The sequence below is a fragment of the Bombina bombina genome, chromosome 1 (assembly GCF_027579735.1).
Source record: "Bombina bombina isolate aBomBom1 chromosome 1, aBomBom1.pri, whole genome shotgun sequence".
Taxonomy (NCBI): domain Eukaryota; kingdom Metazoa; phylum Chordata; class Amphibia; order Anura; family Bombinatoridae; genus Bombina; species Bombina bombina.
In genome coordinates this window covers 1,000,060,102-1,000,085,100 of record NC_069499.1, presented here as the reverse complement: position 1 = coordinate 1,000,085,100, position 24,999 = coordinate 1,000,060,102, and the positions used below count along the sequence as shown (strand labels likewise).

General features: G+C 40.4%; 1 protein-coding gene across 1 annotated transcript in view; it reads right to left on the bottom strand.

The window, feature by feature from the left end:
- PIGT (phosphatidylinositol glycan anchor biosynthesis class T) overlaps window positions 1-24,999 on the bottom strand; it is a 114,933-nt gene that overhangs the window by 83,063 nt on the left and 6,871 nt on the right. Inside the window, exons 3-5 of the mRNA XM_053712780.1 lie at window positions 21,937-22,064; window positions 13,046-13,146; window positions 3,820-3,906 (exon numbers count right to left, since the gene is read on the bottom strand). Of these exons, the coding sequence (XP_053568755.1) occupies window positions 3,820-3,906; window positions 13,046-13,146; window positions 21,937-22,064 (316 nt within the window). The remainder of the gene's footprint in view (window positions 1-3,819; window positions 3,907-13,045; window positions 13,147-21,936; window positions 22,065-24,999) is intronic.

Genomic DNA, 24,999 nt, shown 5'->3' with positions numbered 1-24,999 from the left:
CGTCCGTGGTCACAATCACCCAGGAAGGTCTCCGGAAGCATTTGTCCTGAGACAGATGGTCCTGAGAAAGCCACCACAGGAGAGAGTCTCTTGTCGACTGGTCTAGATCTATCCTCTGAGACAGATCCGAATGGTCTCCGTTCCATTGTCTGAGCATGCATAATTGCAGAGCTCTCAAATGGAATCGAGCAAAGGGAATGTTGTCCATGGAAGAGACCATCAGACCAATTATCTCCATACATTGAGCCACTGATGGCCGAACAGTTTACTGTAGAGAGGCAAGAGGAGAGAATTCTGGATTTTCTGACCTCCGTCAGAAAAAATTTCATAGCTAGGGAATCTATTATGGTCCCTAAGAAAACCACCCTTGTAGCTGGAACAAGAGAACTATTTTCCAGATTCACTTTCCAACTGTGGGTACATAGAAAAGACAACAAGATCTCTGTATGAGAGTTTGCTTGCTGAAAAGATGGGGCCTGAACCAATATGACGTTCAGGTAGGGCGCCACTGCAATTCCCCGAGACCTGATTACTGCCAAGAGAGCCCCCAGAACCTTTGCGAAAATTCTGGGAGCTGTGGCAAGGCCAAATGGAAGAGTCATAAACTGAAAGTGTTTGTCTAGAAAGTCAAATCTCAGGAATTTGCGATGATCCCTGTGGATGGCAACATGAAGATACGCGTCCTTCAGGTCTATGGTCATCATGAACTGACCCTCTTGGACCAAAGGAAGAATGGAACGAATGGTTTCCATTTTGAAGGACGGTACCCTGAGAAAATTGTTGAGGCACTTTAGGTCTAAAATGTGTCGAAAAGTTCCCTCTTTTTTGGGCACCACAAACAGATTTGAATAGAATTCTAGACCCTGTTTCCTTACTGGAACAATCACTCCCAGGGAGGAAAGGTCCTGAACGCAGTTCAAGAATGCCTCTCTTTTTACCTGGTCTGCAGTTAATCTTGAGAGGTGGAATCTGCCCCTGGGAGGGAAAGTTTTGAATTCTATTTTGTAACCCTGAGATACTATGTCCACAGCCCAAGGATCTGGGACATCTCGCTTGACAAAACAGGGAAAGTTTGCCCCCCACTTGATCCGATCCCAGACCGGGGGCCAATCCTTCATGCTGACTTAGACTCAGCTGAGGCGTTCTTTGATTGCTTCCCCTTATTCCAAGACTGATTAGGCTTCCAAGAATACTTGGACTGCTCCTGCTTGGAAGAGGAAGACTTTTGACTTTGAAGTTACGAAAGGAATGAAAATGACCGAAGTCCTTTGAGTCTGTTCTTCTTGCCTTGCGGTAGAAAAGACCCTTTTCCTACCCGTAATTTCAGAAATTATTTCTGCCAGACCAGGTTCGCACAAGGTCTTACCCTTGTAAGGAAGTGCCAGAAGCTTGGACTTAGAGGTAACATCAGCTGACCAAGATTTTAGCCACAATGCCCTGCGAGCTAAGACAGTGAAGCCAGACATCTTGGCTCCCAGTCTAATAACTTGCACAATAGCATCAGAAATAAAGGAATTGGCTAGTTTGAGTGCCTTAATCCTATCTTGTATCTCCTCCAATGGAGTCTAATAAAATTGATTCAGACAAGGCGTTGCACCAATAAGATGCCGCACTTGCTACTGTGGCAATACAAACTGCAGGTTGCCATTGAAGACCTTGATGAACATACATCTTCTTCAAATAAGCTTCCAGCTTTTTGTCCATGGTATACTTAAAGGAGCAGCTATCCTCTATAGGGATCGTAGTTATCTTAGCCAGAGTAGAAATAGCGCCTTCTACTTTAGGCACCGCGCGCCAAGAATCTTTAATGGAGTCAGCAACTGGAAACATTTTTAAATATGGGAGACAGGGAGAAAGGAATCCCTGGCTTCTCCCATTCCTGTAAAATAATCTCTGTCACACGGTCTGGGACAGGAAAAACTTCCACAGAGGAAGGAACATCATAGTATTTATTAAGTTTACTAGACTTCTTAGGGTTGACAATGACAGAAGTATCGGAGTCGTCCAAAGTAGCCAATACCGCCTTTAACAGTACACAAAGGTGTTCAAGCTTAAATCTGAAGTTTACTTCATCAGTATCAGATGAAGGAATAATATTGTCTGAATCTGAAATTTCACCCTTAGAGGCTACCGATGTATCCTCCTCATCAGACTTATGAGGGAGGGCAACCTGCGTAGCAGTAGGTGGAACAGAAATCTTACTATCTGAATGTCTAAATTTCCTCTTGCGTTTTCCTAGTATAGGAAAAGCAGATAACACAACAGATACCGCAGAAGATACCTGTGCAGCAAAATCTGCAGGCAAATAAACTCGTCCAGGAGGCTGAGAGGAACTGCAGGGCACTGTATGTGATGCCATAGAGGCTTGGGACATTTGAGGAGAAAGCTGTGGCATAGCCTGAACAGCATCATCCTGAGAGACATTAGGGTCAGAAACAAAAAGTTTATCTTTACATTTCAAAGTCCTTTTTAAACAGGAGGAACAAAGTTGCATAGGTAACACAATTTGGGACTCAAGATACAATAAACACTTATCCATAGGAACAGACTCCTGCTCCATGACTAAGCCTGAGGGATTCCCAGAAATAAAGGAATGACAAGATAATACAAATTTTAAAATTTTCAATTTTGCACTGTCACTTTAAATGATACAATTTAAACACTATTGCTTTGAATTTATACAGACTGGATTAGCGTTCAAACAAATAATCCTCAATTAGAACCTCCGCAGATTGAGGTGCCCTACCTGCCCCACTGAGGAAAAACTGACAGCCGTTTACAAGTCTTTGTCTTCCACACAGAAAAAGATGTCATACAGCCAGCACGGCTCTGATACAGTCACAGGGCGGAAAGGATGCTGGTCATGTGACCGGAGCAAACAGAAACTGCGCAGAGAATGAAAAGCGCACTATTCTGAAGGCAAAAGCAAACTGCTCAATAACTGCAGTTTTGAAAAAGAAAAAACGGTCTGTCTAAACGTTTAAAAAACAAACCGTACAAAAAACCCCCCCCAAAAAATCCCACAGCCACATTGTTTATAAAACCCATTATTAAATAAAACAAGAGCCATAAAAGTAATATAAGTTAACTTCTTCCATATTAGTGCCTGCCCACTGCCATAATAAAATCCTACATTAGGGATTTAAAGTCCCAGATAATAATGCATATAAAAATTTTTTTAAGTGCAAGTGCCCAGTACCGAGAAGACAAAAGCACTTACCTGCAATCTAGCGGCAGGGAGACAGCTTACAAGGTGTGAAAGGACACATACTCCTTACAAAGACCTGTAGAAAAAAAGAAAGAACAGAGTAACTAACTGGCTTTCTATAACAAGGGCAGCAATATGTTAGGAAGTTGTGAGGTGGAACTTACTTTGTTTCCTAACTGCTTAAAAGCAACCACTACTCTACTGAAGAGATTAACGTGGATTTAGCTAGACCCAAACCCTTGCTTGCAGGGAAAAGTACCCGAAAAAGGATTCAATTTTTCAGACACCAAAACTTCACCTCCTCCATTGACAGAGGCAAAGAGAATGACTGGGGATTATGGGTAGGGGAGTGACACTTAACAGCTTTGCTCTTTGCCTCCTCCTGCTGGCCAGGAGTGATATTCCCACTAGTAATTGAATGACGTTGTGGACTCTCCATATCTTAGGAAAGAAAAACCCAACTGGTTTTCAGTGGTCATTCTCTAAGATAATTAAACAAAACCACATTATTAGTAGTAAAGGGACATCAGTACAGAGTATTACATGATCACAGATTTAATGTTGGTGCGTGTGGAAGGTAGCAAGCAATAAATTACTTATACTACACTTACCCTGCATATTGGTCTAATATGTACAGACTGGGAGTGGTAGCTGCTATGAAATAAACGTTCTGACTTTAGTAGGGAAGCCAAGCCAGCCTGTGCAAAAAGAAGGTCATACATAAGGATTAAATAGAGTAATACTAATCACCTTGTTAATGTCATACTAAGCAATAAAATACAGATGTTTACATTAAGCAAGAGGGGCAATTATTGGGGGGGGGGGGATTATATTAAGTAATTATAGGAGGGACATATGAATAAACATGTATTTTTTTGCAATCGGTTTTGGAACAAGCAAACATTAAAGAACAGCAGACAGTGTGAATCTATGGTATTTACTGAACACAATCCACACTGTTCCTCTTAAGTATGGATCTGTGGAAGAAGAAAAACATATTACCGGACCGGTCACTGTCTATAGCACTAGCAATCTCAGGTGAACAAGAGAGGAAGAAAGTATCCTAAAGAACAAAGTCAGAGTTACATGATAAAGCACGAGAGGAAGAGCAAAATGTGTCAGATGTCATGTAAGTAATGGGGTCAATGTAGTTGGAACAATCATTTTAAAGGATTAGATTAAAAGAAGAACGTTTTAACATTGCTTTACTCAGTATTGCAGCTTTGGGCCGTTTTAATGATGTGGTCACGTAAAGTGACATTGAACATCAGGATACTTCTCTTATTTATCTGAGAGTGCTGTTGACAGGTCTGACCTGTGAGATGAGATCAGTGAGAAGTCAGCTAATGGCCTTTGCAAAGGGTGAGTGCCATTACCTTCTACCTGCCTGGTATGATTAATGCATTGCCTCTAATGATTCTATATGAAGTCATGGAACCAGTCAAAAACATGACTGTTATTTGGTGTAAAGGTGAACTCACTGGTGTATGATATTGAATGGGAGACTCTGGTATGTGTTCAAAAAGACAAACTCATATTTCCTTCATGCATGTGAAAGAGAAGGTGTTAAATATGCCATTTAAATTAAACAGATGTTGAAAGTAGATGTGCAATTTTGTACACAATTTATTCCGAGTGAATCATTGCTCTCCGGCTAATAAGAAACACATCTCCTCGAATATAGAAAAATCTGTCTTATTCAGGGCAAAATGTCCCACACACACAAAAAAAAAAAAAAAAAAAAAAAAAAAAAAAAAAAAAAAAAGGGAATAAAAAATAAATATATTGTAATATAATTGTAAATACTCTAAGATGCAATAAATAGGAAAATTCACTTTAACCCTTTAAGGACACAGCTTTCAGTTTGCTCAATTGTTTTATGACGGAAAAATTCCGTCATATGTCCTTAAGAGGTTAAAGTGATAGTAAATGTAAATATTTTGTAATTAACATATGAATAAAACTACTTATCTTTATTTTAAACCAAGTGCGTTACCTATTATTGGCTCAACTACCTATCCCCTCTTTTTCCCCTTTACACCCTGCATTTACAGCCAATGTTAAGCCGCACTGCACAGCCCATTAAGAAAAATACAGAGGTGCTCCCATTTGAAATTCTAGTTGCAGGACAAAGTTGCAATCTCTATCACTACAGATGAGCTGTGAATGCACAGTTTGTCTCCCTGTCTTTCAGAGGCTGGGTACGTGCAATCTATACAAGGTAGAGTGGGTGGGAAAGCTCTAAATGTCAGTCCTATTAGACTATAGATTGTATAGCATCAGTTGAAATATTAATTCTTTAATATCAAGACCATAATATAAAAACAGAATTTATGTTTACCTGATAAATTTCTTTCTCCTATGGTGTGTCCGGTCCACGGCTTCATCCTTACTTGTGGGAATATTCTCTTCCCTAACAGGAAATGGCAAAGAGAGCACAGCAAAAGCTGCCCATATAGCTCCCCCTCTGGCTCCGCCCCCCAGTCATTCGACCGACGGTTAGGAGAAAAAGGAGAAACTATAGGGTGCCATGGTGACTGTAGTGTACAGAAATAAAAATTTTAAACCTGACTAAAAGCCAGGGCGGGCCGTGGACCAGACACACCGTAGGAGAAAGAAATTTATCAGGTAAACATAAATTCTGTTTTCTCCTACATTGGTGTGTCCGGTCCACGGCTTCATCCTTACTTGTGGGAACCAATACCAAAGCTTTAGGACACAGATGAAGGGAGGGAACAAGTCAGGTTACCTAAACGGAAGGCACCACAGCTTGCAACACCTTTCTCCCAAAAACAGCCTCCGAAGAAGCATAAGTATCGAATTTGTAAAATTTGGCAAAAGTATGCAGAGAAGACCAAGTCGCTGCCTTACAGATCTGATCAACAGAAGCCTCGTTCTTGAAGGCCCATGTGGAAGCCACAGCTCTAGTAGAGTGAGCTGTAATTCGTTCAGGAGGCTGCCGTCCGGCAGTCTCATAAGCCAATCGGATGATGCTTTTCAGCCAAAAAGAAAGAGAGGTAGCAGTAGCTTTCTGCCCTCTCCTCTTACCAGAATAAACGACAAACAAAGATGATGTTTGTCTGAAATCCTTTGTTGCTTCTAAATAGAATTTTAAAGCAAGGACCACATCTAGGTTGTGTAACAAACGTTCCTTCTTTGAAACTGGATTCGGACATAGAGAAGGAACAACTATTTCCTGGTTAATATTCCTGTTGGAAACTACTTTTGGAAGAAAACCAGGTTTGGTACGTAAAACTACCTTATCTGCATGAAATACCAGATAGGGAGAAGTACACTGCAAAGCAGATAATTCAGAAACTCTTCTAGCAGAAGAAATAGCAACTAAAAACAGAACTTTCCAAGATAATAACTTAATATCTATGGAATGCAAAGGTTCAAATGGAACCCCTTGAAGAACTGAAAGAACTAAGTTTGGGCTCCATGGAGGAGTCATAGGTCTGTAAACAGGCTTGATCCTGACTAACGCCTGTACAAACGCTTGTACATCTGGCACAGCTGCCAGACGTTTGTGCAACAAGACAGACAGAGCAGATATCTGTCCCTTTAGAGAACTAGCTGACAGACCTTTCTCCAAACCCTCTTGGAGAAAGGAAAGAATCCTAGGAATTTTGATTTTACTCCAAGAAAAACCCTTGGATTTGCACCAGCGGATATATTTGTGCCATATCTTATGGTAAATTTTCCTAGTCACAGGCTTTCTGGCTTGAACCAGAGTATCTATGACTGAATCTGAAAACCCACGCTTAGATAGAATCAAGCGTTCAATTTCCAAGCAGTCAGTTGCAGAGATACTAGATTTGGATGTTTGAATGGACCTTGTACTAGAAGATCCTGTCTCAAAGGTAGCTTCCATGGTGGAGCCGATGACATATTCACCAGGTCTGCATACCAAGTCCTGCGTGGCCACGCAGGAGCTATTAGAATCACAGAGGCCTTCTCCTGTTTGATCCTGGCTACCAGCCTGGGAAGGAGAGGGAACGGTGGAAACACATAAGCTAGATTGAACGACCAAGGCGCCACTAATGCATCCACTAGCGTCGCCCTGGGATCCCTGGATCTGGACCCGTATCGAGGAACTTTGAAGTTCTGACAAGACGCCATCAGATCCATATCCGGAGTGCCCCATAGTTGAGTTAACTGGACAAAGACCTCCGGGTGGAGTTCCCACTCCCCCGGATGGAAAGTCTGACGACTCAAATAATCCGCCTCCCAGTTGTCTATCCCTGGGATGTGGATTGCAGATAGGTGGCAGGAGTGATCCTCCGCCCATTTGATGATCTTGGATACCTCTGTCATCGCCAAGGAACTCTTTGTTCCCCCCTGATGATTGATGTACGCTACAGTCGTCATGTTGTCCGACTGAAATCTTATGAATCTGGCCTTCGCTAGGTGAGGCCAGGCCAGGAGCGCATTGAATATCGCTCTCAGTTCCAAAATGTTTATCGGGAGGAGGGACTCTTCCAGAGACCATAGACCCTGAGCTTTCAGGGAGTCCCAGACCGCGCCCAAGCCTAAGAGACTGGCGTCGGTCGTGACGATGACCCACTCTGGTCTGCGGAAACTCATTCCCTGAGACAGGTGATCCTGAATCAACCACCAGCGGAGTGAGTCTCTGGTTACCTGGTCTACTTGAATCTGGGGAGACAAGTCTGCATAATCCCCATTCCACTGTTTGAGCATGCACAGTTGCAATGGTCTTAGATGAATTGGAGCAAAAGGAACCACGTCCATTGCTGCAACCATTAGTCCTATTACCTCCATGCACTGAGCTATGGAAGGCTGAGGAATAGATTGAAGAACTTCATTTCTACAGAATCTATTATTGTTCCCAGAAAGGGAACCCTTGTGGACGGGGACAGTGAACTCTTTTCTACGTTCACCTTCCACCCGTGAGACCTGAGAAAGGCTAATACAATGTCTGTATGAGCCCTTGATCTGGAAAGGGACGACGCTTGGATTAGGATGTCGTCTAAGTAAGGTGCCACCGCAATGCCCCTCGGTCTTAGAACCGCTAGTAGGGACCCTAGCACCTTTGTGAAAATTCTGGGAGCAGTGGCTAAACCGAACGGAAGAGCCACGAACTGGTAATGTTTGTCCAGAAAGGCGAACCTTAGGAACTGATGATGATCTTTGTGGATAGGAATATGTAGGTACGCATCCTTTAAGTCCACGGTAGTCATGAATTGACCCTCCTGGATTGTTGGTAAAATCGTTCGAATAGTTTCCATTTTGAATGATGGAACTCTGAGGAATTTGTTTAGAATTTTTAAATCCAGAATTGGCCTGAAAGTTCCCTCTTTTTTGGGAACTACAAACAGGTTTGAGTAAAACCCCAGACCTTGTTCCGCTGTTGGAACTGGGTGTATCACTCCCATCTTTAATAGGTCTCCTACGCAATGTAGGAATGCCTGTCTCTTTATCTGGTCTGAAGATAAGCGAGACATGTGGAACCTTCCCCTTGGAGGAAGTTCCTTGAACTCTAGAAGATACCCCTGAGAGACTATTTCTAGTGCCCAGGGATCCGGAACAGCTCTTGCCCAAGCCTGAGCAAAGAGAGAAAGTCTGCCCCCTACTAGATCCGGTCCCGGATCGGGGGCTACCCCTTCATGCTGTCTTGGTAGAAGCAGCAGGCTTCTTGGTCTGTTTACCCTTGCATTGGTTTCCATGCTGGTTTAGGCTGGGAAGCGTTACCCTCTTGTCTAGAGGCTGCAGAGTTAGGAGACGGTCCGTTCCTGAAATTGCGAAAGGAACGAAAATTAGATTTGTTCTTAGCCTTGAAAGGCCTATCCTGTGGGAGGGCATGGCCCTTTCCCCCAGTGATGTCTGAAATAATCTCCTTCAATTCTGGCCCAAAAAGGGTCTTACCTTTGAAAGGAATATTAAGCAGTTTTGTCTTGGACGACACATCCGCCGACCAAGATTTTAGCCAAAGCGTTCTGCGCACCACTATTGCAAAACCTGAATTTTTCGCTGCTAATTTAGCCAATTGAAAAGCGGCATCTAAAATAAAGGAATTAGCCAACTTTAGTGCGTGAATTCTGTCCATGACTTCCTCATATGGAATCCCCTTATGGAGCGAATTTTCTAGTTCCTCGAACCAAAAAGACGCCGCCGTGGTGACAGGAATAATGCACAAAATTGGTTGGAGAAGGAAACCTTGCTGAACAAATATCTTTTTAAGCAATCCTTCCAATTTTTTATCCATAGGATCTTTGAAAGCACAACTGTCCTCAATGGGAATAGTTGTGCGCTTGGCCAACATAGAAACTGCCCCCTCAACCTTAGGGACTGTTTGCCATGCGTCCCTTCTGGGGTCGACAATGGGGAACATTTTCTTAAATATAGGAGGTGGGACAAAAAGGTATACCTGGCTTTTCCCACTCCTTGGTCACTATGTCCGCCACCCTCTTGGGTATCGGAAAGGCATCAGCGTGCACAGGGACCTCTAGGAATTTGTCCATTTTGCACAATTTCTCTGGAATCACCAAAGAGTCACAATCATCAAGAGTAGTTAGCACCTCCTTAAGCAGGGCGCGGAGATGTTCTAACTTAAATTTAAATGCCACGATATCAGGTTCTGCCTGCTGAGAAACTTTTTCTGAATCAGAAATTTCTCCCTCAGACAGACCCTCCCTCACTGCCAATTCAGACTGGTGTGAGGGTATAACAGATAAATTATCGTCAGCGCCCACTTGCTCATCCTCTGTATTTAAAACTGAGCAATCACACTTTCTGGGAAATGCTGGAAGTTTGGATAAAAGATTTGCTATAGAATTATCCATTGCTGCATAGTAACAAGCATTGGCGCTCTAGATGTACTAGGTGTCGCCTGCGCGGGCAAAACTGGTGTTGACACAGAAGGAGAGGCTGATGAACTATCCCCACTACCTTCATTTGAAGAATCATCTTGGGCAACCTTATTAAATGTGACAGTACTGTCCTTACTTTGTTTGGATGCCATGGCACAATTTGAACATACATTTAAAGGGGGAACCACCTTGGCCTCCATACGCACAGAACATATGCTATCTGAAGGTATAGACATGTTAGACAGACTTTGGCAGGCTATTAATGCAATAAAACCGTTTTTAAACAAAACCGTTACTGTCTCTTTAAATAATAAAAAGAGCACACTTTATTTCTGAATGTTTGAAAAACTATGAAGGAAATATCCGATCTTTACAAAATTTGCACCCTAGTGTCTTAATGCTTTGAAAGTATTGCACACCAAATTTCAAGTCTCTAACCCCTTAAATGAGCAAACCGGAGCTAATTGTTCAATTTGCCAGTTTAAACCCACTACAGTCCCTGCCACAGCCTTTGCTGCGGCTTTTACCTTCCTTGGGGGTTATTCACCACAGAAATAAGCCTTCTAAAATCGTTTTTGTGGCCACAGGAACCTCTCACATGAAGCTGCATGCACTGCTTCCAAAAGTAACTGCACAACTGAGTGCAGGGGCCTTCCTGACTAGAATAGGTGTCTAAACAACTGCCAGGCGTAATAAAAACGTTTCCAAAAGTGTTTCAAAGTCACAAAACACTCCAAAAGTCATATAAATATTATATAAATCAATCGATTTAGCCCACAATAGTGTCAACCAGTATAGAGCCCATTTATAAGCCTTCATTCTGTTATGAGTCTAAGAAAATGGCTTACCGATCCCATAAGGGAAAATGACAGTCTTCTAGCATTACAATGTCTTGTTAGAAAAGAGACTAGTCATACCTGGAGCAGAAAAGTCTGCAAACTGTTCCCCCCAACTGAAGTTCTCTGGTTTCAACAGTCCTGCGTGGGAACAGCAATGGATTTTAGTTACTGTTGCTAAAATCATACTCCTCTTTTAACAGAGCTCTTCATCACTTTCTGTTGTAGAGTAAATAGTACAAACCGGCACTATTTTAAAATAACAAACTCTTGATAGAAGAAATAAAACTACAACTAACACCACATACTCTTTACCATCCCCGTGGAGATGCTACTTGTTCAGAGCGGCAAAGAGAATGACTGGGGGCGGAGCCAGAGGGGGAGCTATATGGGCAGCTTTTTTGCTGTGCTCTCTTTGCCATTTCCTGTTAGGGTAGAGAATATTCCCACAAGTAAGGATGAAGCCGTGGACCGGACACACCAATGTAGGAGAAAAAGCAATAATGTACCCGTGTATCAAACCAAGCAAAAAAATTATTACGTTAAAATTTCAGTTACATACTTCTGTGACTCATCAGAATGCAAAAGGTTTAAAATTATATATATATTATATTATATTAATATAATGTAATCACCCAGAGAAAATACAAAACATGGAAGGAAACTGCACTCCAAGACCGGACCAGGTACACATCCTGTGACTCAGCAACATCCAGCCCTGGGTGCTAAATAGCACTCCAAAAAAGCTGTGATGTCACCAGAGCAACAGGCAGTTAACCCCAGTCCGGAATGGGTGCAAGAACCAAGGGGGACATCACAGCTTTTTTGGACTGCTATTTAGCACCCAGGGCTGGATGTTGCCGAGTCACAGGATGTGTACCTGGTCCGGTCTTGGAGTGCAGTTCCCTTCCATGTTTTGTATTTTCGCTGGGTGATTACATCCACCTGTGCACCCCTTCTTTGTTCTCAGTCTGTTTGGCTTTGTGAACTCGCATGATGGTGTGGCTGTGTTAGGGACTCAGGCAGTGGAAAGGACCTTGACGTAGTGCCTGAGCTTTCCCATTTGGCCAGATGCGGTAACTAACCTTTTGAGATGTGATTTTATCTTAGCTGTGAGCTAGCTGGTGAGTGCTGGGTGTTTCTATGTGTTGTATTACTTTTTGTTTGTAATCCCCCTTGGTTCTTGCACCCATTCCGGACTGGGGTTAACTGCCTGTGGCTCTGGTGACATCACAGCTTTTTTGGAGTGCTATTTAGCACCCAGGGCTGGAGGTTGCGGAGTCACAGGATGTGTACCTGGTCTGGTCTTGGAGTGCACTTCCCTTCCATGATTATTTATATATATATATATATATATATATATATATATATATATATATATATATATATATATATATATATATATATATATATATATATATATATATATATATATATATATATATATATACATACACAACACACAGAGAAAACCCAGCACTCACTTACAAGCTCTCAGCTAAGATTTAAAAGCAAAAATGGAAAGGTTAGTTACAGCATCTGGCCAAATGGGACAAGCCCAGGTACCTCGTCAAGGTAATTTCCAATACCTGGGACCCTAAAACAGCCACACAATGCAAGCTTTCAAATCCAAACAAAATGGGAACAAGGCAAGGGTGCACAGGCATATGTAATCACCCTAGACATATACAAAACACAGAAGGGAACTGCACACTCATACCGGACCGGGTACACATCCCATGACCCTGCAACATGCTCAGCCCTGGGTGCCACAGCACAGCTTCCTGTGAGTGCCAGTGGCACCCAGGGATGAGCATGTTGCAGGGTCATGGGATGTGTACCCGGTCCGGTATGAGAGTGCAGTTCCTATCTGGTCTTTCCAAAAAGAAAAAACTTTTACTGTGAAAAGTAGTGATGTTTCGGGGACCGAATCCCCTTCCTCAGATCCCAAAACTTTTCACAGTAAAAGTTTTGTTGTTGGAAAGACCAGAGAGTGCAAGTTTTTTGGTCAGAGAGAGATTATATATATATATATATATATATATATATATATATATATATATATATATATATATATATATATATATTTTTTTTTTTAAATATATCCTTATATATCCCTGATTTCACGTTAAATGTTGTGTTTTAATTGTTGGAAGAAGAAATTGAATAACCTTGGATCCACATGGCAGAAGCTTCTTCCATGGTGTCAGGTTTTCTGTACACACAATTTCCCTAGGCAAGATAGAGTACCTCAGCAGATGATGATTTGTACCTGTTAGATATATCAAAACATTGAAGGTAATAAGTGAAATCCCAAATTTTTGTATGAAACCTCATGCTACATACTCTGTATGGTGGTAGGGTTAATATTAAAGTATGGACTAAATACAACATTACTTAATTAAATATTTATCTGCAACAATCAAAATATGGATAAAAATGGAGAGGAGAGGGAAAACACGGAAGTATTCATCTAAAAAGGACCAGTATACAGTAGATTTGCATAATAAACAAATGCAATAGCACTTAGTCTGAACTTCAAATGAGTAGAAGATTTTTTTTCTGACAAGTTTCAAATTTATGTCTTTCCACTGCCCCTGGAGCTGGTGACTCAAAAAGAGTAAAATATAAAAAGACTGTGCACATTTTCAGTTGTGCTCCTGTGACACTCTGAATAAGGATACAGCTGGTGAGCAAATGAGAAGACGACACACGTGTATGCTCCAATCACTGGCCATATCCTCATCTGCAATAGTATAGGGATGTTGCAGGAATACAACTCTGTTTAACCCTTTAGACTGAGTTAAAAGGACATAAACCCCAATTTTTTTCTTTCCTGATTCAGACAGAGCATACTATTTTAAATGACTTTGTAATTTACTTCCATTTTCAAATTTTCAAAAGCAGGAAAGCAAGCTCAGGAGTGTGCACGGCTGCAGTACTATATGGCAGCACTATTTCCTGTCATGTAGTGCTCCAGACATGTGCACACTACCTATCTAGATATCTGTTCAACAAAGAATAATATGAACAAAGCAAATTTGATAATAGAAGTAAATCGGAATTTTTTTTTTTTTTTTTTTTTAAATGGTATGCTCTGTCTGAATCGGAAAAAAAATGGGTTTCATGTCCCTTCATACACAGACTAAAACAAGGGAACGCATATGCTCTAACAGAGAATTTTATTTTAACATTAGAATGACCCTTTAAAGCATAGATAGAAAAAAATATATATAAAATAAAGCAGGGTGAATTTGATTTAAATCACAATTTAAAATCACTAGTCAGCAAGACTTGATCTAAATCATGGTTTTCTACATAAAAGGTTTATTTTGTTAATTACCTTTCAGATTACATTCCAGTTATATCGGAAATATACGGATTTAGTTATATACCATTAGAAATACATCGATAATTATGAAATTATTGGGAGGTGAACTATCTCCAGTTTAATAGGTTAATTATTCACATTTAATCAACCTTTCAGCTGTACTTTATTGGAAGGAGAAAAAAATAATAATAATTACCTTAATAATAACAACAATTTATATAGTTTTATATTACTAAAACAACAACATTATAGGTTTTACTTATTTTACTGCTTGCCCCTCCTTCCTCACACTTAGGTCCTTTTGCAGATCTATTCCACTCCAAACAATATTCTTCTATTCATTGAGCTTCTTGAAACTTAGTAAGGGGTTGTGTACATACAATGGGAAGTAATGGGATTAAAGGGATAGTAAAATCAAAGTTTGTGATTCAGATGGAATTTACCATTTTAACAATTTTCCACTTTACTTCTATTATCTAATTTGCTTTGTGTCTTTGAATCCTTTGTTAAAAAGCTTACACATGTAAAGCAGCAATGCACTACTGGGAGCTAGCTGCTGATTGGAGAATGCACATATATACCTCTTGTCATTGACTGATCTAATGTTTTCAGCTAGCTCCCAGTAGTGCATTGCCGTTCCTTCAAAGGATGCCAAGAGATTGAACAAGATAGAATATAAATTTGTATCCAACTTGGAATACAGGAAAAACGGTCTAAGAACTGAAGTAATAGATGTCAGGCTCAAGGTACATTTCAGGGAAATGTAATAAAAAAAAAAAAAAAAAAAGTGTGAAAAATCATCACCTTAGATGCATTAGTATAAAAGCACTGGTTTTGAAACCTGTCCTCAGGCCTCCCTAACAGGCCAGATTTTCAGGATTACCTTGGGTGAGAGCAGTAAAATAAGTATGTTTACTAATCAGCTGATTATATCACTTGTGCTCCAATTCAGAAATCCTCCAAATCTGGCCTTTTAGGGAATACTGAGGACAGGTTTAAAAACCAGTGGTTTAAAGGGACACTAAAGTCAAAATTAAAAAGGTACATCAAACCCATTTTTTCTTTCATGATTCAGATAAAGTATGCTATTTTAAACAATTCCCAATGTACTTTTATTAACTAATTTGTTTTCTTGGTATCCTTTGTTAAAAAGGATACCTAGGTAGGCTCAGGAACTGCTAATTGGCAGCTGCACATTTATGCCTCATGTTATTGGCTCACCCCAAGTGTTCTGCTAGCTCCCAGTAGTGTATTCTTCAGCAAAGTTTACTAAGAGAATGAAGCAAATTAGATAATAGAAGAAAATTGGAAAGTTGTTTAACCCCTTAGTGACCAGAGCACTTTTCCATTTTTTGTCCGTTTGGGACCAAGGCCATTTTTACATTTCTGCGGTGTTTGTGTTTTCCTCTTACTCATTTACTGTACCCACACATTTTATATACCGTTTTTCTCGCCATTAAATGGACTTTCTAAAGATATCATTATCTGCGGAATCTGTTGGCGCTCTACAAATAACCGATAATAAAATAATAATTTTTATCATATCTTATAATTTGCTATAAAAAATAAATAAATCATAAAATATGAGGAAAAAAAAAAAAAATTAACACACTTTTTCTAACTTTGACCCCCAAAATCTGTTACACATCTACAACCACCAAAAAACTCCCACGCTAAATAGTTTCTAAATTTTGTCCTGAGTTTAGAAATACCCAATGTTTACATGTTTTTGTCTTTGCTTTTTTGCAAGTTATAGGGCAATAAGTACAAGTAGCACTTTGCTATTTCAAAACCATTTTTTTTTCAAAATTAGCGATAGTTACATTGTAACACTGATATCTGTCAGGAATCCCTGATTAACCCTTCACATGCATATATTTTTTTAAAAGAAGACAACCTAAGGTATTAAACTTGGGGTATTTTGACTCTTTTCATGCAACCATTTTACCACCAATCTATGCCAAAAGTTCAAAATAATTTTTTATTTTTTGACAAAATAGTAATTTAAAGGGACATAATACTCATATGCTAAATCACTTGAAACTGATGCAGTATAACTATAAAAAGCTGACAGGAAAATATCACCTGAGCATCTCTATGTAAAAAAGGAAGATATTTTACCTCACAATTTCCTCAGCTCAGCAGAGTAAGTTCTGTGTAAAAAGTTATACTCAGCTGCTCCCAGCTGTAGGTAAAAAAAATAAAAAAAAAAATGAAGAAATGAACAGCAGCCAATCAGCATCAGCAGTGCTGAGGTCATGAACTCTTACTGTGATCTCATGAGATTTGACTTAACTCTCATGAGATTTCATAGTAAGCTTCCTTTACCTGATTGGTGAAATAATATGAGAGTTCACGAGGCTCATCCTTTCAGCTGTCCCAGGACAGACATACTAATATGCTGCTTAGAAATCCTTTACAATGGGAGGTGGCTACTGAGGAACTTTTGAGGTAAAATATCTTTCTTTTTTACATAGAGATGTTCAGGTGATATTTTCTAGTCGGCTTTTTACAGCTATGCTGCAGCACTTTAAAGTGTTTAAACATTTGGGTATTATGGCCCTTTAAGAATACATTTACTGAGAATGTTAATGATTACTACCAAATAACACCTCAATATGTGTTCAGCAACAAAAAAACAGCAAAATGTATTTCTTTTTTAAAAATGGACCATTGTACGGTACTGCTTGAAACAGTCTCCAATGCAGAGTCCAGGCTGTCCAGGGCAATCAGGACAGTGATATATGGTGTCTCTTCTCTGCCCCCTCTTGGTACAGACTCTGCCTTTTTTTTTTGTGGTTTCTGCTTTCCGGAAGTAGGGGGGGGGGGGGGATTTTAAAAATAAAAAGGGTAGCCCCAACTCTGCTCTGTCCCATCACCGCCCGGGGAGCAGGTGCATCTTGGTACAAAATCCCCGAAATGATCTGGAGCTGAAACTGTAAAAAAAAGTCTGTTTCATTCTGTGGTTTGCTTTTTTGAACAACAAAAAAGCGTTATGGGTTACAATCTGCATTAGGCAAATTGCAACCTTTTTGTACCAGGCCCTTGTCTTCCGCATAATTAGTTATGGCTGCAGCAGCTGATCTGCCAGATCAACCCCACCCATATGTCGGTTATAAGACGATGCACACTGGCTTCTGCCACATACAGAGACCTCCACCATCCTCTCTGTGTGGATGGTGGTAAGAAGGTATACATCATTCTTGTCTCTGTACTTAAGTTCCAACAGCTCCTCTTGGCGCAGAGCTGAGGTTTCCCCCCTTCGTAGCCGGGCACGTGCAAGTTTTACCGCAAGCTACTGTATCAAAGCAATACAGTAGCTTGAACAAAAGGACACTTGTATAAAAATTGTCTAAGTACAAGTGATACCCTGTAATCATTAGGGATAATATCAGGTCCCAGACAATCTTGCCAGTGGTTCCCATATGTTCTGGGCAACCTGGAGGGTCAAGGTGGCTATCCTTTCCCTCATACACCCAGAAGGCCTGAGTATACCCAGTCTCGCTCTCACAAAGCTTATACACCTTTACCCCCATACCTGGAGCACTTGGAAGGAATACACTGCTTGAATCCCAGCCTTCCCTTATACTTCATCAGGGATTCATCAACGCATATATTCCTTCCAGGTGTATAAGCCTCTGCAAACCTGGCAGAAAAGTGGGTAATCAGGGGGCGGATTTTATACAGCCTGTCAAATTGGGGATGCTCCATAGCGGTGCACAGGAAGTGCATGAAATGCAGAATCATTTCTTACCTCTTCCTCAACATACTCTGGGAGAAAATGGGGGTAGAGCAGATGGGGCTACTGCTCCAGTAGGATCGAATGGAGGGTTTCTTTATAATGCCCATCAGCATAGTCAATGCCCATAATTTTTTCAATTCTGGCACATTGATGGGGGCCCATTGCTGCTTTGCCAAATATGTTCCAGGCTTTGCAGTACGGAACTGATGGGCATATAAATTAGTTTGGGCAACAATGTTCCCCAATACATCATCGCTCAGAAACCCCCCCAGAAACTGTTGGGGGCTAAAACCTGCCACATCTATATTTATGCCAGGATTTGCTGTGAAGGGTGGGATATCTGGCCTCTGGAGATGAGGCGTTACCCACTCTTCAGCGGCAATGGCAGCAACACGCCTCCTTCTGGCAGGGGGGCTAGCTGGGCTCGCTAGCAGGAGGGCTAGCAGCTACAGATACATCACTATCAGTTAAAACTGCATCTAATGATATATCGGAGCATATGGCAGGGTCAAAATTGGGGTCTGAGTCAGACATAAAGGCATCTGACTGACGCAAGGATGGCATAGGACTCCTCAGCACTATATGTTTTCGGTGACATTATTGTATCTGTCACATATTTTTTTTTTTTTTTAAATTAAATTAATTAACTAAATGGCTCTAAAAAGAGCCTTTGGGGTTTTAAAAAAAAAATAACAAAAAATTAACCCTTAAAATTAAAAATTAACTCCTAAAAAAATGCAGACAGCAAAAAAGTGCAGCTATGCTACTGCCAGTGATTTATAGTGATCACTGGAAAGCTAGAGTTTAATGGCTCTGAAAAGAGCCTTTGGGTCTCTCAATTTTTAACAAATAAATTAAATTAATTTCTCTCTCCTAAACACAGGTCTATCTCTCTCTCTTCAACAAAATCGCAAGTGAGGAGAGGGAGGGAGATCCACACTGATCAGAGTCAATATTTACTAATATTGACATGATCAGATAAATGGGATATTTGATTAAAAAAAAAAAAAAGTGTGTGTGGGAGGCTCAGATTGGGTGACCCTAGCTTGCCCCTATGACGAGGCAGGCTAGGGACAACCCCAGAGGCTCATGATGCACTGGGCATCGCCATCTTGGAAGCCTCATGGGGGTCGGAGGGCTATATAGGGCTATTTATTTTATATAAAACACATTTTTTAAATTTTATTACAAACTAAGTGCCTCGACCTACCGAGGCACTTAGCACACAAGCAGAGCATCGGAAGCCTGCCTGATCGCTTCCGATGCTCTGCTACACTGCCGGGCTCCACGTGGAGCAAAACCGGAAGTGATCACTCGTGGGGGAGTGATCAATCCAGTCCCGGCACTCGGGAACAGTATTGCAGGATGCCTCGACATCGAGGCATCGCTGCAATACTGTTAGATCTCGATCGCTTCCAGTGCTGTTTAGCCGAGGACGTACACCGTACGTCCTCGGTCGTTAACTGTATTTATTTTGAGGATGTACGGCGTCAGTCGTTAAGGGGTTAAAATTGTATGATCTATCTGAATCATGAAAGAAAAAAGTTGAGTTTCATGTCACTTTCATTATTATTATCGGTTATTTGAAGAGCGCCAACAGATTCTGCAGCGCTATAAACATAGGCAGAATACATGAAAACATTTATAGAGATCAGACGGGTAGAGGGCCCTGCCAAGAGTCACACTGTTGTAGTCAGCTCTAAAGAAGTTGATCTACAAACAGTTGGGCTCTTAGGCTTACATACTAAGGGGGTTCAAGGGGATAGCAATGGAGGAGAGGAACTGGTATAAAGAAAGGTTAGTGTACGTTGTATGCATCCCTGAACAGTAGAATCTTTAAGGAGCACTTGAAGCTTTCAAAACTAGGGGAGAGTCTTGTGGAGCGAGGCAGAGAGTTCCACAAGATGGGAGGCAGTCTGGTGAAATCTTGTATACGGGAATGTGAGGCAGTAACTAGAGAGGAGGAGGTCATGAGTAGAGCGAAGGGGGAGGGAGGGAGAGTATCTGGAGACAAGGTCTGGGATATATGGGGGAGCAGTGCAGATGAGGACTTTGTATGTCAGAGTAAGAATTTTGTGTTTAATCCTGGAGGCAAGAGGAAGCCAGTGAAGGGATTGGCAGAGAGGTGCAGCAGATGAAGAGCGAAGTGTAAGGAAGATTAGCCGGGCAGAGGCATTCATTATGAATTGTAAAGGAGCTAGGCGGTAACTGGGGAGACCAGAGAGGACAGAGTTGCAATAATCGAGGAGGGAAATGATGAGAGTGGATTTAAATCTTAGTTTTGTCTTGTGTAAGGAAATGTCTAATTTTAGAGATGTTTTCAAGGTGGAAGCGGCAGGATTTAGCCAAGGACTGTGAGGAGCTAAAGAAAGATCTGAGTCAAGTGTGACCCCGAGACAGTAGGCATGCGCATGCCATGCGGGGTAGGGGTAATGGAGTTGTCGACTGTTAGAGAGATTGGGGGGGGGGGGTGGAGATTGTTAAAGAAGGGGGGGAAATAAGGAGCTCAGTTTTGGAGAGATTAAGCTTGAGGTAGTAAGAGGACATCCAGGAAGAGATGTGAGAAAGACAGTTAGTGACACGGGTTAGCAAGGAAGGAGATAGGTCTGGTGCAGAGAAGTAGATTTGGGTGTCGTCGGCATACAAATGATATTGGAACTTGTGAGACTTTATTAGGGAACCTAATGAGGACGTGTATATTGAGAAGAGAAGGGGACCAAGGACAGAGCTGTGCGGTACCCCAACTGAAAGTGGTGACGGGGCAAAGGCGACCCCAGAGAAGGCTACACTAAAGGTACAGGTAGGAAGAGAACCATGAGAAGGCTGTGTCACAAATGCCGAAGGATTTGAGGGTTTAGAGCAAAAAAGGGTGGTCAACAGTATCAAAGGCTGCGGACAGATCAAGGAGGATAAGCAGAGAGAAGTGGCCTTTTGATTTTGTGTAAGTAGGTCATTGGTAACCTTAACGATTGTTGTCTCTGTGGAGTGATGGGGACGAAATTAAGATTGCAGTGGGTCAAGGAGGGAATTTAATGTAAGGAAATGGGATGCATATACTAGCTTTTCGATAAGCTTTGAGGCAAGAGGGAGTAGGGAAATAGGGCGATAGTTGGATGGGGAGGTTGGATCAAGAGAAGGTTTTTTTGAGAATAGGTTTGACCAGTGCATGTTTCAGAGATGAGGAAAATATGCCGGTGCTGAGGGAAGAGGTTGAAAATGGGTGAGAGTATAGGGGTAAGGGTATAAGAGAGGGAGGAGAGTAGCTGTGAGGGGATAGGGTCAAGGGAACAGGTAGTGAGGTGAGAGCGCAGTATAAGTGCAGAAACTTCTTCCTCAGTAACAGAGTAGAAAGAGCTAAATTTATGGCTATGTGGGTTGTGGTTGATTCTAATAGACTTTCCAATTTACTTCCATTGGGAAATTTTGCAGTCTTTTATATGCACACATATGAGACACTAGCTCCTACTGCGCATGTGCACAGTGTATATGTATACTAGTCTGTGATTGGATGATGGCTGCCACATGAAACAAAAAATCTTGCTTATTTGAAATTCAGAGTTAGTGTTATTGCATTGCCTTTTTATTATGCACTTGTTAATTATACAATTTGACTGTTTAATAGTCCTTTAAATCAGCAACAGATGTGCAGAAAAGTTAAGAGAAATAAATAAAAAAGGTGATTATTACAGGGCTTAAGGTTTTAGAATAACCAAATACAAGTGTAAATTAAATGGACTATCAACTCACCATTAAAAATAATAATCTGTGAAATCTATTTATGTAAAATATTAAAAGAAAATTAGATATTTGAAGCTGTTTACCAGATATGTTTTCACTAGAAAGAAGCTTTGTCGTGGTGCATGGAAGGGGAATGTGGTTAATACCAGGAAAAACACAAGAGGATAAATTATCTTCGTATAAAACATTGCTGTAGACGGCTTCCAGAGAGAATTAAATGTAGAATTTGCAATCTGTTTTACTGTACTCACCATTGGCCAGGCCCAGGGGGTTAAAAGATGCTGAAGGAGAAACAGTGTTCGTTGAGTCTATGAAATTCAGGGATGCGCAGAATATACCTGAAAGGATGTTACTCAAATCTTTCCAGTTTTTGTTGACACTAGTTAAAAAAAAAAAAATATGTACAAATAAACATCTACAACAAAAAAGCATAATATGCAGAACACTGTTATATTCCACACAGCCATTGGCTGCACACTCTAGTGACCTATTTAGAACTGTCCCTAATTGGCCACAGCAGAGAAAGTAACATAAGTTACAACATGGCAGCTTCTATTGTTTTATAGACACTAAAATTTTACACTTATTTTGTCAATATTTAAACAGCTAATGAATCTTTAAAAATGACATCTACATGTTATTCTCAGGCTAATAGTTTTATATGAATGCATCATTCTATTTGACATTTATTTAGTGTTTAATGTCCCTTTAAAACCAATAGTTCTAATCAGCTCCAGAGAAGTGATGCGCTACTGAGACCCAACTGAATACACCTAGTGAGCCAATGGAAAAAAGTAATGTGTGTGTCCAAAAAGCACCAGCTAGCTCCCAGTTTTGAACCGCTACACTTGAGCATATCTAGATATGTTTTTCAACAAAGAGAACAAATACATTCTTATAAAATAAATACATTGAAAACTCTTAAAATTGAATGCTGTGTCTGAACTGTACAAATTTAATTCTGACTTTCAGTGTTACTTTAATTTATTCTTTACTCACTTCATAACCAAACTTAATATATAATACTGAGATGAGTCACGTAGTACACATATTCTTGCAAAACTAACTAAAGACACAGACCTCACTGAATAAAAAGAATAATTTATGTAAGAACTTACATGATAAATTAATTTCGTTCATGGTGGTGAGCGTCCATGAACTAGTTACTGATGGGATATACATTCCTACCAGGAGGGGGCAAAGTTTCCCAAAACCTCAAATGCCTATAAATACACCTCCCACCTCATTCATACTTCAGTTTAACGTATAGCCAAGTTAGTGAGGTGTATAAGGAGCAAAAGCATAAGCATAAAAAAAGGGGAACAGGATAAATAATGTGCTTTATACAAAAAATCATAACCCCCCCCAAAAAAATGGGTGGGTCTCGTGGACTCTCGCCACCATGAAATAAATGAATTTATCAGATAAGTTCTTACATAAATTATGTTGTCTTTCATATAGGTGGCGAGAGTCCATGAGCTAGTTACTGATGGGATATAATACTCAAGATGTGGAAGTCCATGAGTAACTATAGATGGAGTGATAAAATAAAAACGGCTATTGCCGCTGAGAAATGTAATCCCCCCAAAAACAAAGTTTTCTTAAAAATTCCAAAAACTTAAAATCATAGGCACTAGAAACAAACTGAGACAGCTGTTTCTCATAGTAAACTGGACATATATTAACATGTATTGATACAAGATATATAAATTGATATGTAGATCAATTTATATATCTTGTATCAATACTAATCCTTTTTGCAAGAAATTCAAACAAGACATAAAGGTAGCCTTTTGATTTTTCCATTGCCTAGCACACATTAGGTCCTGGGTTCGAATCCAACCAGGAGATGAGATATACATATACACACATGTTAATATATGTCCAGTTTACTATGAGATATTTTATTTTTTTCCAGATATATTTGGTAATTGCGAATAGGATTTTTTTATATACTTTTTATTTAAGTGTTATCTGTGTGGTCACAATTGTTCAAACCAATTTATACAATGTATCAAAAGTTAAATGTTTTTACAATTGCAACATTGTTAATAGAGTTGACCTTTTGTTTCAATTCCGGGTCACTGTGGGTTTAAATATATCTCTATTGTTAACTATGATTATGCCTGATGAAACGGTCTGGAATAGACTGAGAAACGCGTTGCAAAATAAATACTGTTTGTTTTATACCACGACCCGGTATTTTTGCTTCTTTCCACGATCCACTTGTTTTTGAAACAGGACTTTTACCACGGAACCTTTCATACACTGACACTGTCAGTTTTGGAGAAAAGTCTCGGTGGCGTGAGTGCAGCAGGAGAACACCTATCAGCTTGCAGCTCACCTGGTCCGGCCATTGGCCCTAAAAAACGTGGGTGCTACTTTCTAGACGCCTATCTGGATTCCACAGGTCCTCTGGGTGAGACCTCCAGCGTACTGACTGCTGGAATTTGAATGTCAGCCTGCTTTATCGCACCGTATTCATTTAAGGTGCCACTTTCCTTGTGAGTAGTTTTTTGCACATCACTTTTATATTTGTTGTTTGAACGATTCACACTATGTTGGCGCCCCTTGTTTATCTTCCATTCTAGACACCCTGACCCATCGCACCGCGGGACACAAGAGGAGCACGCCAAACACCTGAACACATCACCGTTCACATATTAGGATTGGACACTTATTTTTTACATCACAGCAATTTTTGGGACATTGATAAGTACTTTTTTTTATATATTTTACTCATCGCCACAAATATCATTGTTTATCTGTGATATCTGATTATTTCAATGTATCACTAATATTATACACAAATTGTCCTGAGCACTTGTTTTACACACAATTTATTTTCGTCATTATTATTAATTTTTCACACATACCAAACACTGTGCTGTTTATAACAATATTTTTTTTATTTATGCATACGGGTACAAACCCAATCATAAAGTGTTAGGTCCTACTTTGATAACCTGTGTTCCAAGCGCATCCTCTAAAGTTTTTTCCTCCTCAGGAATTTCTTTTTATATAAACCAGTACTGAAACATATCAGCAGAGGTAATGGTACAAGAGTATATTGTCGATTTATAAAAGGGAGGTAGCAGATGAATCTCTCTGACCGATTTACAGAGAGCCTTATGAAAAGCTTTCCCATAGGCGAAAACATGGTGTCATCAGGCAATACTCCCTTCACATCCCTCAAGACAAACACTGCACTCAGAGAGGAATTGGGCTTTAATATGCTTAGAAGCGCCTTTCACTGAAGAAATCAAGCACATCTTGCTTCACCACCTCCCAATGAGGCAAAGTTTTCAAAGCTG